At 42.8% G+C, this 17,379-nt stretch overlaps 1 protein-coding gene across 2 annotated transcripts in view; it reads right to left on the bottom strand.

Moving 5' to 3' along the window:
- evi5l (ecotropic viral integration site 5 like) overlaps positions 1–17,379 on the bottom strand; it is a 98,107-nt gene that overhangs the window by 24,790 nt on the left and 55,938 nt on the right. The window contains exons 13-15 of one of the 2 annotated variants that reach the window (XM_033012197.1): positions 16,415–16,447; positions 9,055–9,195; positions 169–285 (exon numbers count right to left, since the gene is read on the bottom strand). In XM_033012197.1, coding sequence (XP_032868088.1) covers positions 169–285; positions 9,055–9,195; positions 16,415–16,447 — 291 coding nt within the window. The remainder of the gene's footprint in view (positions 1–168; positions 286–9,054; positions 9,196–16,414; positions 16,448–17,379) is intronic. The other variant, XM_033012198.1, reaches the window with a different exon arrangement.

Below are 17,379 nucleotides of genomic sequence, written 5' to 3'. Positions count from 1 at the left end.
TCGACCCTAAACATCACCCATTCTTTCACTCCAGAGATGCTGCCTGTCCCGCTGAGTTACTCCTGCATTTTGTGTCTATCTTTAAAAACAGATGAGATTTCACTGCAAAACAATGGGCGCTTACTTTTTTTGGAATTGAAATCAACAGCCGCACAGTTTCATTCTCACCTTTTCCATTTCCAGGACCTTGTCTTGCATCTCCTTCATTGCAGTCAGTGACTCTGCTTCTCTCAACCGTGACTGTTCCAACTCTATCACATGCTCCTCTTTCTGATGATGCTCACTCTGTGACATGCAAAAGAAAGCAGATGACTATTTAAAAACTCAGCCTTAGAAAAGTGATGCCCAATCACTTGGACATTGCAAAGCAGTTCAACTTTTACACTGTTTGCCCAATCATCGCAAAAGAAAACAGAGTCTGTATTAAATACTCAGCAGGTTGCCCCATGACCATTTTTCTCTTGAAACCCTGATCATCTGCCACTGTGGCTTTCTTTCTTTAACCTAATCAAACATTTATTGCCACCTTCTGACCCAAACCTAAATTTGATCTTTATCAGTTCTCATGGCTTTCTCTCCCTAAACTGCTGGACACACAGCTTCCCTCCCTGATCCTAATTTGAACAAGTAATCCTCGGTCCCCACTCTAGTACCGATGTCCTTCCATCACGCATCACCTTAACCTTCCAGACATGCAATCAGCATTCTCATCGCCAAACAAAGTGGGTTGCAACATCACTAAGGCAGAGGTGTTTTTTACATGCAGTTGCCCAGTTAGGTATTCAATCAGGCCACAGTATCAACATGGTTGAATATCTCGCTGTGTGATCTACGTGAAGGTGACAAGGACAACATTGCCCTCTATGTATTTCTCAGGCACTCTGCAGCATCTGGCACAGCTGTCCAGGCTATCTTACTCCATCAGGAACTCGCATCTACCAACCCAAATACAACTTACATATTACAACATGCAACCTATGTGCAGGAAAGAACTGCAGATGCTGGTTTAAATCGAAGGTAGACACAAAATGTTGGAGTAACTCAGCGGGACAGGCAACATTTCTGGAGAGAAGGAATGGGTGACATTTTGGGTCGAGACCCTTCTTCAGACTGATGTCAGGGGAGGGGGTGGGAAAAAGAAAGAATGTAGTCGGAGAGAATAGTGGGAGAACTGGGAGGGGTTGTAAAGAGAAAGCAAGGGCTCTCTGAAGTTAGAGAAGTCCTAACTTGAGAGTCTTCTCTAAGATTAGACCTCTAATGTTCAGGGGAATTAATAACCAAGCAAATTGATGTAGGATTGGAGCCACATGCAGATAATTATAATTAGGCATGTTTTTCTTTCTTTTAAAAGCTCAATAGTCAGATTCTTACAAATCGGTAAATTTATCAACGGCATTACGTGACGGGTGACGTTTCTGATCGAGACCCTTTCTCTTTTCAGAGATGCTGCCTGGCCCGCTGAGTTACTCCAGCATTTTGTGTCCATGTTCAAGAAGGAACTGCAGATGCTGGAAAATCGAAGGTAGACAAAAATGCTGGAGAAACTCAGCGGGTGCAGCAGCATCTATGGAGCGAAGGAAATAGGCAACGTTTCAGGCCAAAACCCTTCTTCAAGGGTCTATCTTCAATTTAAACCAGCATCAGTGGTTCCTTCCAAGACATAATTCTAATTTATCCTTGGGGACTCTTAGTCTGCCTGATGCAGCAGGTGGCGCTGTGCACCCTGACTGCTATATTATTGAAGATAGACACAAAATGCTGGAGTAACTCAGCGGGACAGGCAGCATCTCTGGAGAGAAGGAATGGGTGACGTTTCGGGTCGAGACACTTCTTCAGAAGTTATATTATTGATGTACAACAGCCCGTAGACTCTGAGCATTGATTGGTGACACCAGTCATTGAACATATCGTCCTGATTGTTCACACCATGTGGACACCCAGAACTCCGCTCAAGCTCAGAGTTGGGAGACCCAAACATTGGTTGTCTGATATTGTCTGAAGAAGGGTCTCGACCCGAAACATCACCCATTCCTCTCTCCAGAGATGCTGCCTGACCCACTGAGTTACTCCAGCATTTTGTGTCTACCTTCGATTTAAACCAGCATCTGCAGTTCCTTCCTACACATTGTCTGATGAAGGGTCTCGACCCAAAACGTCACCTATTCCTTCTTTCACAGAGATGCTGCCTGACCCACTGAGTTACTCCAGCTTTTTGTGTCTGTCTTCGGTATTGTGTGGATTTGGTCCCAGTTGTGAGCGCCCATCATGGCCATACACCTGCACGATAGTTGAATTCAGGTGGACTCTATGCTGACCTCATACATTGAACCTTAAAGCATTTACCAACAGTGCAATGTGGTTGCAGATGTTGAAGACCAGGTAAAGACAGTGAAGTCAGGTCAGGCAACATCTGGTGAGACAACACATCCTTGACAGCTTGTTATCCCTAAAGCAACATGTCTCCGTACTGAGGCACTCAGCATTGAATAATGTACTCACTCTGTTCCATTGCGCTCATAAACTCAATGGCCCTGTCATGACAGAATGAGAATTGAGGGACAGAGGTGATGAAAGGTGACCGTCGAGGCTAAGGTAGGTAGAGCTGCAAAATGTTTCCTCCTCATCTATATTTAACAAGTAGCCAATGACACCTCGCCCATTATTGAAAAACCTAGTGATGTTTCTACACGGCTTTGAATAAGTGATATCACACAGCATTAAGCTCGCATCAGAGAGTAAATGTCAGATAAATATAGATACACTAAAAAAGTTTCATCCCTCAAAGTGGGTCAACCAGTGGCACAAATGTCCCTGAAAGTCCCATCAACTTACTTCCAGCAGTTCCAGGATATCCTCCCCACTGCAGGAATCACTTCTTATTGATGTAAACAGTGACATAAACAGTGCCTGAGCAGCGAGGGGCATACAATCCATTTAGTTTGCAGAGACAGGAACTGATATTTGAAAGCTGGGAAGAGATGAAGAATGGGCAAAGATGGAGATGAATCTAGGGGATGAGAAAGGGAATGAAGTAGAGGTATTACTAAAAATGCCCAAAGCAAACAGTAGGACTGCCTGCATATGAGATAATGGATGGCGATGTTTTCAAGTGAAACTCTTCATCAGGGTAAGTTAGTAACAAATCACTAATATCTTTAATTTTATATCATCTTTTCAAATGCTAATGGGTTTGTGTAAGTAGTGAAAGTCTAGACTCGAATAGTGAAAGGCTTGGATGTTTCCACTGGGAAAAGTCTAGGACTAGAGGTCATAGCCTCAGAATTAAAGGACGTGCCTTTAGAAGGGAGAAAGATGCATTTCTGTGAATCTGTGGAATTCTTTGCCACAGAAGACCATGGATATTTTCGAGGCAGCAACTCTATAGCTAGCCTATTGTGCGTTATCTCATTTTGCCGTACTCATTTTGGAATTGAGTACTTGATCCAGTTTATACTTCATGAGGAACAGGCTGACCCTGGAGTTGGATATATACACATATTAATGAGTGAATGAGGCTGCCAGTGGATTCTCAACATTCTTCTACTTAAAGAATCCTGCAAGGCAAAGTACCATTCCAAAGAAACCATTTCATCAAAATCAAAGGGTGGCCAAGTGTTCCAATTCAAAATTTTGCCCAATTGGGAAATCAGGTAATAATGAAGAGGCCTTCAACTTTGAAATCAGGACTATAGATCATAAGTAATAGCAGCAGATTTGGGTCATTCGGCCCATCAAGTCTATTCAATCATGGCTGATCTATCGCTCCCTCCTAACCCCATTCTCCTGCCTTCTCCCCATAACCCCTGACACCCGTACTAATCAAGAAATGTGATTCAGATATAGAAAAGTTACATGACAGAATTTAAATGATCAAGGAAGCGTGGCAATTTTGAAGTTGCACGTCTGGCTAAAATCCTAAGCCGCCTGATTATTGCAAAATGTATATTTAAATTAAAAAATATCTCACCCACTCCACCCAATGTGAATAAATGGTTGCTGTGACAATGGCACATAACCGCAGGTCCTGCTGTGAAATTGGTTGATATTCTCACAGCTCCTTTTTATCTGATGAGTTGCATCTTAAGCCAGCTAATGCTGAAGACCAGGAATCCTCCTTTAACACAGCACAAGATTTGCATACAAAACAAACCAATGCTGTCCCAAAAACAAAACTGCTGGAGGATCTCATTATCTGTGGGGAGAAAAGGACAGACCATGTTTCAGGTCAGCATCCTTCTTCAGAAGCTGTAGCAAATCAGCTTAGTTCAGTTTAGAGATACAGCATGGAAAGAGGCCCTTCGGCCCACTGAGTCCACGCCAACCAACAATCACCCCATACACTAGTTCTATCCTACATTCTAGGGGCAATTTACGGAGGCCAATTAACCTACCTCGTCTTTGGAATGTGGGAGGAAACCAGGATACCCAGAGAAAACTCACGCGGTTACAGGGAGCACGTGCAAACTCCACACAGACTGCACCCCTGGTCAGATTCGAACCTGGGTCTCAGGCGCTGAGAGGCAGCAGCTCTACCAGGTGCACCACCGCTTCTGTCTTCATAGTCTTGGAGTGAGGCATGAAGCATCGAGAGGCAAATTCAGAAAGCATACATGTAGGCCAAAAACTCCAGCCCCTGTGGCAGGTCTCCTACCCTGACCCCACCCTACCCACAGAATCCTAGCACCACACATCCACTCCAGCTCTCTTCCATTTCCTGAAGACTAAAAGAGCTATGGATGTATTTCTTGTATAATGAAGGCAATATCCACTGTTATATGATGGTATGAGTGAAAGAGTTTGTTTTTCTCTAGCTGGCAACTCAGTCAGATTTTGAAACAGTGAAAGTGTGGTGTTTCCAATAGTACTTTCTTGCAGGGGGATTGATAGGCCTTGGAAATCCCATCTCAGGACATAGAAACCCTCAGGTTCACCCTAATTTTGATCATCACTCTTCAGCCTTCTATAATCCAGAGACCCAGATTGTTCTTCCTACTCTGATTCTTTCAGTTCTGTTATTAGCCTTGTAAATCTTGTCTGCACCCTCTCCCTTATCTCTGCATCATTTTATTTTAATTAAGTGATCAGAACTGATCGTAATACGTGGGGTTTAACCGAGGTTTGAAGCGGGTTCAACGTAACCTGCAATTTAGTTTTCTTTCTCCAGAAATAATTTCATTTTATTTATTTTTAATATAGCCTTGCTAACTTGTGGCATAACCTTTCATGGCTGGTACATTTGCACTCTGGAAATTCCTTTATCCCATGATCTCAGCTGACTCACACCTTCCAAGTAATAGAAGACACCTCTTCCTACCAAAATGTACCACCTCATATTGATCAGTGCTGAATCTCATCTGCCACCTAGTTCCCTAGTTTGCAAGTTTATTAACGGCTTCTTATAATCTGATGCTCTCCACACTTCAGTATTAACAATCATCCTCAAATTTGGCATCATTCAAAAAGTTAGAAATGTTTTACGCAACTCTGTTAAAGACCTTTTATGCAGCATAAAAACATAAGCACAAATTACTTCCTTATACACAGCCGTATGAATGCATCGAAGATAGACACAAAAAGCTAATGTAACTCAGCGGGTCAGACAGCATCTCTGGAGAAAAGGAATAGGTGATGTTTCTGGGTCGAGACCCAGATTATTCCCTTTCTCCGGAGATGTTGTCTGACCCGCTGAGCTACTCCAGATTTTTGTGTCTATCTTCATTGTAAACCAGCATCTGCAGTTCCTTCCTACACCTATGTCCATCACTGGACATATCTTTAAAATTAGTAAGCAGGCCCACAGATTCAGGCCCCACAGGCCCACAGAGGCCAACAGTATTCAGGAATGAAGCAGCTCTGGCCTTTTTAATCAGGCAAACAAAAAAGAGACCGAAATGAAAACTAACACTGAATGTCTAATTGCGCAAGGCCTGTGAATTATTCAGCATGACCATCAACATCGAAAAGCAACACTTACTACTCTTACTCATTACTGTTAGTAGATAAGCCAAATGCATTCAGCTGATAACAATCTTATGATGCACCAGGTTAGCACATAAGAACTGCAGAGCATTAACAGAGTCGCACTTTGTCAGAGCTGACATTTTCCCAATGAGACATTAAACTGAGGCCTCAATGTTCTGCACCAGATCAGATGAACACAAGTGATGGAGATTCTCCTGCAAAGAGCTGTGGACCTCTCCAAAGATTTGTGGCCAACCAATGTCCACAATACAGGTTGCCCAGCCATTTGTCCTGCAGGTGTCAGTGCAACAATTCTGTGCACAAAGAGAGACACAAAAAGCTGGAATAACTCAGCAGGACAGGCAGCATCTCTGGAGAGAAGGAATGGGTGACGTCACCAATTCCTTCTCTCCAGAGATGCTGCCTGTCCTGCTGAGTTACTCCAGCTTTTTGTGTCTTTCTTCAGTTTAAACCAGCATCTGCTGTTCCTTCTTACACAATTCTGTGAACAAGTTGTCTGTTCCTTTTCCTATGTATCATTGTCTCCAATGTAACTCATTGGCAAAAATGTGAATGGCAATGTACAAATACTAGTTCGCACCGACCTACGATCTCAGCACATTAACTGTATTGAACTGTTGCCCATTAACACTATCCTACACACACTAGGGACAATTTACACTTATACCAAGCCAATTAACCTACAAACCTGTACGTCTTTAGAGTGTGGGAGTAAACCGAAGATCTCGGAGAAAACCCACGCGGTCACGGGGAGAACGTACAAACTCCGTACAGACAGCACCCGTAGTCAGGATCAAACCTTGGTTTGCTGTAAGGCCGCAACTTTACCGCTGCACCACTGTGCCACCATTTATTTATTTATTTCAGATACTTCAGAATAAAGAGATTGCATTTATGAAGCAGCTAAGAAATCTAATATCTTTTTATTTATTCATAAGGCTCCAGAGTTGCTTCTGCATAGAAAAACTATTCGCTCCCAAATCGCATTGTAAATAGGTAGTATACCATAAATATCTAACTGGGTTGACTTCAAGAGCTTGCAAATAATGCTCTCGACTGAAAATTGAAAATGTAAAAAAGCTCAATAAAATTGAGATCAAACTATATGACTCTAAATGAATCAATGCTCATTGTACAATTATTAAACACACACGTCACTGCTTCCAAAAGCAATCAGACAATAATTTGTGAAGAATTCAGATAAATATCCAAACTTCAGATAAAAATGGTTTTCATAGATGATCTGAACTTGGATTAAACTTGTAAACGCTGCTTTCAGGCCCATATAACCACAAAGGATAATTTATGCTTTGCATTCTCCAGTAAATAGCCGCTTTTAAGGCAAGGAGAGAAGAGCGAAGCAAAAAACAGATGCTTATTTTTCAGTTCTATTTTATCACATAGCACCCGGAAAAGGAGACACAAGGGCTACAGATGCTGGTTTACAAAAAAAAAAGACAATGTGCTGGAGTAACTCGGTGGGTCAGGCAGCCTCTCTGGAGAACATGGATAACGGACGTTTCAGTCTGAAGGGTCAGGAATTGAAACGTCACCTATCCATGTTCTCTAGAGATGCCGCCTGACCTGTGAGTAATTCCCACCCTTTGTGTGTTTTTACCAGAAAAAGTAGTATCACTTGTGAGCAATAGATTTGTAATCTCAAATGCAGCAAATATTTCTAATCAAGTATTTTAAGTAGAAGGACTGCAGTCCAATGATCCACATTAGTCGCCACAGTAAGGGGGAAGATGGGTGAAATGAAAAGTGCGAAGCAGTGGAGTGTATTAGTTGAAGTTATGTTACAGGACACGGGGAGGATAACTCAGGGAGAGCAGGGCGACCCCTCCACCCCAGAACAGATGGGGCAGAATTTAGAAACTGGCTGCGCATTTTGAAAGCCATGGCACATACCGCTCCACACTCAATGAGACATTTGGAAGAGAGTGTTGGCTGACCACAACAGCTTGCTGCTGGCTCATTTAACCTCTCCCTCTCCTTGAACTGGCAAATTTCTCAATGCAGATGCCACCAAGTGCTGGAAGCACCCCGACACCTGTTTAACTAAACTGAGGTTGTTTGCTCACTGCAAAGTATGTCATGAAGCACAGTTAAACCGTCCCCCAGAGACCACCTGCACATCATCTACCCCCACCCAGTAGGTACTGTCCGTTAGTACACATCTCACACTGCAACACAAAGCACAAGATATCATTCTCCCTTTGCAATGGAGGAGCAAAGCTGGACCGGGCGGCACACAGAGCTCTATATAAATCTGCTTAAACACGCAAGGCAAAGGTTTGGCCACAGTTCAGCGTTACAATGACATCAAGAACTCTGTACTTTGCTTTGGTTCTCAGAAGGGCCAATTCCCAGCTGTATAAATATTGATTTCTCTAATTTCAAGTCACCTTTGCATTCCTTTCTCTCCTTCACTCCCCCACCCTCGTGGTCCTGCGAGTTTTACTGCTCGTTTCCCTTCATTATCACCTCCTCAACAGCCAACGATGGACCATTGCTTGCTCCTTGACCATCAGTAGCATCTGGTTGGTTCTGTACCGTTTCATCCCTCTTCCCTGACTCTCAGTCTGAAAGGTCTCGACCCAAAACGTCACCAATTCCTTTTTCTCCAGAGATGCTGCCTGACCCGCTGAGTTACTCCAACATTTTGTGTCCATCGTCAATTTCAAACTCAACTTTTATAGGTTTGATCTGTAACAACTTTAATTATCCTTGAGGCAGTGCGTTACGTACTTTCAGGAAATGTCCGGGCAAAAAGCATCTACATAAACACCTCCAGTGCCCAAACATAATGCAAGCGATCGGCTTTTGCAAACTTATACTTAAAGCAGTCCACTTTAATTCAATCCAACCGTTGTTACTGAAAGCAGTGCATGGTATTTTATTAGGCCAATAACCAGCTGTAACGTGCCACACACACACACATAACAAAGATTAGTTTCACAGGGTTTTTGAGAGCCAGTGTCACATAGGATCATCCAGGGTACAATAGAACTCAGGATTGTTATCCTTACAAGTCCTGAAGCCATGTGTCTGACGCCTGCCTTTCCTTACCCTGAGCTCCTTCAGCTCCTGAATGGTGCTGTGTGCTTGTTCTAGTTTCTCACTGGCTGTATTGAACTGTTGCTTTGCTACAGCCAGCTCTCGCTTGATGATGTAGTTCTCCTCTGCTTCCTGCGCCCTGGTTACTTGTCCCTGAAGACAAATCCATGAGGGAAAGAAAGATTAGCGACACAGATGGGCTTCCAAACCCCTGAAGAACTAATTCCACTCTTAATTTATCGTTAAAATGTTTGGAAAATAAACAGGCTTGGTCTCTTGAGTCTATTTATGGGCTGCAATGTTAACTAGACCCAGATTCTCCCCCCCGTCCTTAACTAAATTGTACACATAAAGAATTCAGAGATCAGTGATCTTATGAATAGAGCCGAGCAACGTAGGTGAAGAAGACACTTTGCACCTTCCTAAGTTAACCAATTTCAACTAAGATGCCAGTGCATCAGCCTCCAGTGAACGCAGGAAAGAAAGCAAGAGGGTTAAGGCTAGGTTGGTGACCAATCCTGGCTTTAACAGCTGACATCAGCTCACCATTGAGCCGGAAAAATACCCAACAAAGAGGAATCAGAAGAGAACCAGAGCTTCTAGGATCATTACCATGCAAGCGGTCAATGCCTTCAACGTCTGTGAGTGGAAGTTGAGTTTTTTTTTGGCAAAGATAGACACAAAATGCCAGAGTAACTCAGCGGGTCATGCAGCATCTGTGGAGGACATGGATAGGTGACGTTTCACAGAGTGCTGGAGTAACTCAGCGGGTCAGGCAGCATCTGTGGAGGACATGGATAGGTGACGTTTCACAGAGTGCTGGAGTAACTCAGCGGGTCAGGCAGCATCTGTGGAGGACATGGATAGGTGACGTTTCACAGAGTGCTGGAGTAACTCAGCGGGTCAGGCAGCATCTGTGGAGGACATGGATAGGTGACGTTTCACAGAGTGCTGGAGTAACTCAGCGGGTCAGGCAGCATCTATGGAGAACATGGATAGGTGACGTTTCACAGAGTGCTGGAGTAACTCAGCAGGTCAGGCAGCATCTGTGGAGAACATGGATAGGTGACGTTTCACAGAGTGCTGGAGTAACTCAGCGGGTCAGGCAGCATCTATGGAGAACATGGATAGGTGACGAGACGGGTCAGGATCCCTCTTCAGATTAATTGTAGGGATGGGGGTGCAAGGGGGCGGGGTAGGAGAGCTGGAACCAAGAAAATAACCAGGACAAAACAGGGGCAGCAACAGATGACGTCAGGCAGGGTGAGAGGCCAATCTGTTCGCGGCCCTGGTTAGTCCTGGTCTTTTCTTGCTTCCAGTCCCCCCACAATCAGTCTGAAGAAGGTTCCCAACCCAAAGTGTCACCTATTCCTTTTCTCCAGAGATGCTGTGTGACCCGCTGAGTTACTCCATCATTTTGTGTCTTTGATTGATATAAAACAGCATCTGCAGTTCTTTTTTATTACATGATATATTTTTTTGGCATCTTGGTCAGCACACAGATGTTATGGGCCAAATGGCCCGTTCTTGTCCTCTATGGTTCTACATTCTAAACATAAGGGGACATCGGAATGCCAGCCTGAAGATATCTGTGCAGATATCTCGAAGTATGGCATGCAATGGAGTGGGGCATTAGTTGCAAGGAGAAGTTGTACAGACTTGTATTGTTTTCTCTGGAATGTCGGAGGTTGAAGGGAGACCCTATATAAGTATCTACAATTATGAGAAGTACAGACAGCCAGAACAATCAGGGTGGTGCATTGATGCTGCTGCCTCACAGCACCAGAGACTCTGGTTTGATTCACACCTTGGGTGCTGTCTGTATGGAGGTTGCATGTTCTCTCTGCGTTTTTGTAGGTTTCTTTTGTGTGCTGTGGCTGCCTTCCACATCCCAAAGACAGTTAAGTGGCCTCTGTAAAATCACACCTATTGTGTAAGGAGTGGATGAAAAAGTGGGATAACATAGAACTAGTATAAACGGATGATCGATGGTCGGCGTGGACTCAATGGACTGCTGTATCTCTAAACTGAACCTTTTTCCAGGATGGAAATGTCAAAGACTAGAGGGCATTACTGTAAAGTGAGGGGAAAATATTAAAGGAGATATTGTTTCATGCACAGACCGTTGTGGGTGCCTAGAACGCATTGCCAGGGGTGGTGGTGGAGGCAGATATGATAGTGGTGTTTAAGAGGCATTTACATAAGCACATGGACGCGCGTGAAATGGAGGGATATGGATCATGTACAGGGAGACAAGATTCTTTTATCTTGACATCAGGTTCGTCACAGACAGTATGGTCCGAAGGGTCTGCTCCTGTTCTGTACAGTTTGTTCTGTGTTCTCAGTTCTATCCCAGGCTGAAAAAGTTCCACTTTAGTTAGATCAAATGTTGTCAGATGCTAATTGATCTGAAACTAAACCCACAGAATCTGTCCGCTTCCTGCACTGCACTAAAGTATTCCGCAGATGGACAACGGACACCATCCGTGGACAAAGCTTTGAAGCTCTCCTCCCCAGCATCTCATGCTTAACCACTACTTAATGACCCTGAGAAACTGGTTGTCCACTTTCAGTTAGAACACTAGTGGAAACTTTAAACTTTTATTAATCTAAACAGTGGCTGAGTCTCAATGTGGTTGTCAGTGCTGCCTGGTCCCGGAAACAGCGACCCACTTGTGGTATTCACTATTCTTTCTATGACTTGGCTGTGCTGAAATACTCAGTTCTCAGAATCTCAGTACCAGCAATAGTGACCTTTCTTTTCACAAAGCCACTGACCCACTACAACTTGATTAGAAGACCCCAGAGTCTATGGTAGTGCTTCTTAAACTTTCAGTGTCATTAACCCTCCAGTCTTTATCACAACATTTCATTCACCCTCGACTACACTTTATGTAATTTTCATCTTATTCTCCCTTGTGTATCATTTTATATATAATTTATTTTGTGACATGTGCAAAAAACATAAATTAACTAATTTCTTAAGTGTATTTTATTCAACTTTTTGAACAGCCTAAAAATATGTAAAGAAAACTTAATTACCACTGGAGTTGGAAAATTATTTGATTAGAATGATAAAATGTCTAAACACTGGGATTCAGTCCCATCCTACCCTTTCGGGCTTTGATTACTGCAGTATTTTTCTTGGAAAAATGGCTCAATAAAACATGGTCTTCCCTAAAATGTTATATTACTAAATTTGGGTAATATCCTGCTACTTTGAAATTAGAAAACCAGAGGTGGAGAGAAAAAAACATCAAGTTTCCAGCTCCACTGCCATTAAAACCAATAAGAGCTTACTAACCACTTTAATGGCATTGTCTTTTCATTCATCCCAAAATAATTCCATTCACCCTTGTGTGAATCAGTTTAAGAAGCTCTGGTCTGTGGGACTGAATACAGATCCCACTGCAAGATCCAGTGGTGGTTGGGCTTATGGATTGTTGCCAGCAGCTGTGTCTCAGTCCCCAGATAGAGCACAAAACCCCACAGTCTGTTGCATCTTCTCCACCCTCGACCCGGAGCACCCCCTAGTTTGTGTCCAGAAATCCTTACAAAGCCAAACACAATGCAAGCCACAGAAAGCTGGCCCTTCAGATCTTGAGGATGAAACCTTGAAACAATATCAACACCAGAGGAGTAACCCCTGGGATGAATTTGGCTGTAGACTAATGATGGCCACGTCTATAATAAGTTCTCAAATTTGTGCTGGTATACACAGGGCTCTGTAATAAAAAGCACTCTGAATCTGAGGTGTTGAGTTGATAGAATAGTTCCTTTGTAAATTGTTTGCAAGGACATAACCCAATGATTGGTGCATTACATTAACATTCAGCTCATTGCATCCTTATCTTCCATGGAGGAAATCGGATTAATCGAGGAGGATCTTTTATTTCCTTCTTAATTCACAATCCACACCTTGGCATGCTCTATTCCTCTGGCATTTCCTCCTTTAAACATCTTGCTCTGTTGCACTTCTCTTGCTTCTCCATACCTTAAAGAAGTTTAACATTTTTCTCACCATGGTATAATGTTGCTACTTTCCTCCTTCAGCCTCTGCAACCTCACTGATATCAATCATCATCCACGTTTGTTACTTATTGTGGTCAAGAACATTCCCCAAACAGACTCACAACCTCTCCAAAGATGTACAGGTATGTAGGTTAATTGGTTTGGTAAATGTAAAAATTGTCCCTAGTGGGTGTAGGATAGTGTTAATGTGTGGGGATCACTGGTCGGCGCGGACCCGGTGGGAATGGCTTGTTTCTGCGCTGTATCTCTAAACTAAACTAAACTCTCCCTGGCATATCACTATTCATGCTACATCAATCACAGGTTGGGTCAACCCTGATCATTAATCTTCCTGCTCTCCATTTACTTGGAGTTCTGGTCACCCCATTACAAGAAGGATGTGGAGGCTTTGGCAAGGGTGCAGAGGAGGTTTATCATAATTTAGTCTGGATAAAGGGAGTACAAGGTACAGGGAGAGATAGCTGTAGGGCCTGTTCTTGTGCTGCAATGTTCTATGGACCCAAGGCATACGTGACTGGATTGGGACTTATTTGTAATTGAACTTGCGGCACTTTGAGTAGGTTATATTCGGTGGGCAATACGGAGAGAAGGTCCGATGTGGGATTTGGGAACAATGGCTCCATTGAATCTGTGCCATGGTTGAACAAGGGAAGAGACAATATGAACAGAGCTTTCCACAGTGGACAAATGGGTCAGGGTTGGGAATGCCAGACAAGGAGGGGTCAAAATGGAGACTGACAATTGCCATGGTTGGGCAGGGTGCAGAGGAAAACTGAAGAAAACATTTATGAGAGTTGGCAATCCGGGAGGTGGGAGCACAGGCCAGGAGTTGCGGACAGGGGTTTGGTGAGGGTGGCTCAGTGCAGAGGAGGGTGTTGTTCGAGTGGCAATATTGTATCTGGAGGTCCACGGTGTCTAGCTACAAGTGTGAGACCCACAGGACAAAATAGTCCGTGTTGGCCTGTTAATGCATTGCATTTAAAAACATCATCCCTCGCAAGAAATCGTGAGAGGCAAGATTAACAATGGAAGGTGCAAGGTTAAACTCTCAGAGTGCCACAAAAAGAACCAGAAATGATTGTCACCACGTTACATTCCCGTAAAACCTATTCCAATTTACTGTCAGACAGCAGCTCAACCGTTACGCCACCCAGCCGGCCCACAACTAATCCATACAATTTTTGACCCAGCTTACTGCCAACTAGCACATGCCGTGTGGGAATTGGACCAAGGGTGTGTAGTCTGCGATCCATCATCCTCTCAACCAGCAGAAATGGTGTAGTGAAACATACCAAGAAAGTTTAGCTTTGGTCTATCAATAGGTACTAGTATGCAAAGGTCAGATTAAACTGGGAACAGAATTAACTTATTGAGCAACAGGTTAAGAAAACCCAAACACTGATGTGACCATTTCCACTCCTGGGATTGCCACACAAGTGCAGCACAAAGTATCTCTCCAATGCATCAACTTTGAGCAGCCTATTGAAAATTATTCTTGGCAGAAGACTTTGACAATGATACACCCTGCCTAAAGCTGCATAAGTGGCAGCAGATAGGAACTTTTAAATAAAATAAAAGTCTCATAATATTGCTTTGAAAACGTCAGAAAGGGTCAAATTGAATGGTAGCATTTCTTCAATCGAAATATACACTTCCAAATACAAGCAAACGCTTAAGAATTGTATGGGTGGAACACAAGAATGGCAGCTGCTTAGAAGTGCCAATAAGAGCAGAAACCTTTTCAATAGAAGATATTACAAACAAGTAACTACAGATCATGTGAATTCAGTGGTCTGACGGGTTCTACAAATGATAATGGAAATGATGACATATGTGGGCATAAACTCACCATCACACAGTAAAATGTAATGTTCACATAAAACCTAACAATATTAATGGTGGTGCTGGCATTTGTCGAAGCACTATCCAATTCCAAGTTTAATAGATAGTTGTAAATCAGTGTGTTGCCTCTTCCCTCCACCCCCTCCCCATTTTCCTAACTCTCCTGCTCTTTACTGACCCCAAAACAAAAACAAATGTTAATGTGCATGAAAGATTAAAGAGTATTCCTTTATAAACTGGTTCCCAGAAACAATATTGCCAATGAAGGAATTAGGATGATCATCTCGACAGTTCTGCTGTTAAAATTGAGGTATTCAACAAAAGATATGAATAGAAAAAACATCATCTCCTCAGCTATTCTAGCCTGATATAGCAGTTTCAAGGAACATCCTGCATATTACTAACTTCACACTGTGATGATATATTTTATTTCAATTTTATTTCAAATGGCCAGTTAAAAATAAACGTTGAAGAAAAAGACTTTATTTTACAAAATTCAGCATGCTTCGCCAAACTGTTTTGGAACAAAGTTTGAGTAATTCTGTGGAATATTACCTACCTGACTGCACTAATCAATGATACATCGTGCTCACAGCTTAGAAAAATGTGAGATGCCACATTATGCATGGTCAAAAGTTGTAAAATACAACATGTATTGGTACAATGAAACCAAGCACTGCATACCTGCCAGACCTAATGCACCTGGTTCACAAGTATTTTACCGTAGCAAGGAATACTCTTAAGTACTTTGCATGCCTTAGTGAAGAACACCATTAGTACAAAAACCTGATGGTTATGGTGGATCTTACAGCATGCATCCATCCAGTGAAAGTTACAGGGAAAATCCATCAAGATCACATTAGCCACCCGTCTGGATGGAAGGGGTTAAATGGTCTGATTTGTGATACACAAGATGATTTAAATTTTCATTTTTTAGAAAAAAACACATTTGTTTAAAAAAACCTCACTTGATAGCACAGTGAAAAGTTGTTTCTGCTACATGCACATGTACACATGACACAAGTCATCCGAGCACCTTCTGAATTCAGATATGCAGCATTATTTTTCTCCAGTTTCTTTTTGTGGTGGCGATAAGGTTTATAAATTATTGAAATCTAATCAAATGCATCTAATCATCGTATGGTACATGTACATGCAGAACTGAATAACACAATGCAATGGATCAAAGGTTGCTGTAAATGTTACAATCCCTGCTTGGACATCCAGTGGACAGGCAGCCCAAACCAGAGTCCAAGCAGCAGCTGCTCCTGTGCATCACTTATCATCACATTCGCTCACCTCAGGTGCCCATGTGAGCATGGCCTGAAGCGTGGGTTACTGTGAGTGCTTCCACAGGGATAACATGCAACATGCAGGCAGGCAGGCGTGAGTAACACAGGAGGTCACCTCACCGGATGAGGCATAAGAAATGACGTTGCTTTGGGAGAGTTAGCAAGAATGTATAATTGCCATGGGGGGGGGAAGTGGGAAGTCATACCTGGATCAATCTATCTGCCAAGGCAGCACTTTCCTACAGGGGGAAATCCACAGAAATGAAAGGAAGAAAGAGAATTTCACAGACAGGCATCAGCAGCACAGTACAAGCAAGCTCATATTATTATATCCCACATTCTGACTGTACAAAACAAAAATACACTTGCAATGAGGAATTAAAACATTTGCAGTTTCTGTGCTCTTTGTATCCATTTTGCTTGTGTGCAGGAGGAAGGGACCTTAGAGTCCAGGAAGAAAGAAGAGCCATTCAAAATATCTGTTTCATAACTTGATCAGCCATGATCATAATGAATGGCGGTGCTGGCTCGAAGGGCCGAATGGCCTCCTCCTGCACCTATTTTCTATGTTTCTATGTTTTACACAACTGTCCCTACTCATTATACAGGGTTACGACAGCACACACAGCAAACCTCACCAAACTGTTCCACATGCACATTTCCCATACTCCCAAACACTGTTTACCTTCCCTCCAATTTCTTATAAATCTTTCAAACAATAAAAATGAACTCAACTCTAAGCAATAAAATAAAAATAATAAGTTTGGTTCCTTTAACCTTGCTGGTCCACACAGATTAGACAGCTGATATATTTGAGTCAGTTCAATCAAGATTTGGTAGGTCATTTTAACGTTTATGAAGATAGACACAAAAAGCTGGAGTAACGCAGCGGGTCAGGCAGCAAATATAGAATAAAGGAAAAGGTGACGTTTCGGATCGAGACCCTTCAGCTTTTTGTGTCTATCTTCGGTTTAAACCAGAACCTGCAGTTACGTCCAACACACCCTTAGCATTTAACAAATCCAATAGCATATCTATGTTATGTAGGTTACAGCTTTGTGCTGATACTCTCAGATTACAGGACAAATCTACCAGCAGCACGTAACCAAATTACATTCACTCTCAACATGAAACCAGTACCAATACAACACAAGTTAGATCAAGTCCCAGA

This window comes from Amblyraja radiata, chromosome 35 (genome assembly GCF_010909765.2).
Source record: "Amblyraja radiata isolate CabotCenter1 chromosome 35, sAmbRad1.1.pri, whole genome shotgun sequence".
NCBI lineage: Eukaryota > Metazoa > Chordata > Chondrichthyes > Rajiformes > Rajidae > Amblyraja > Amblyraja radiata.
This window is presented reverse-complemented; position numbering and strand designations above follow the sequence as displayed.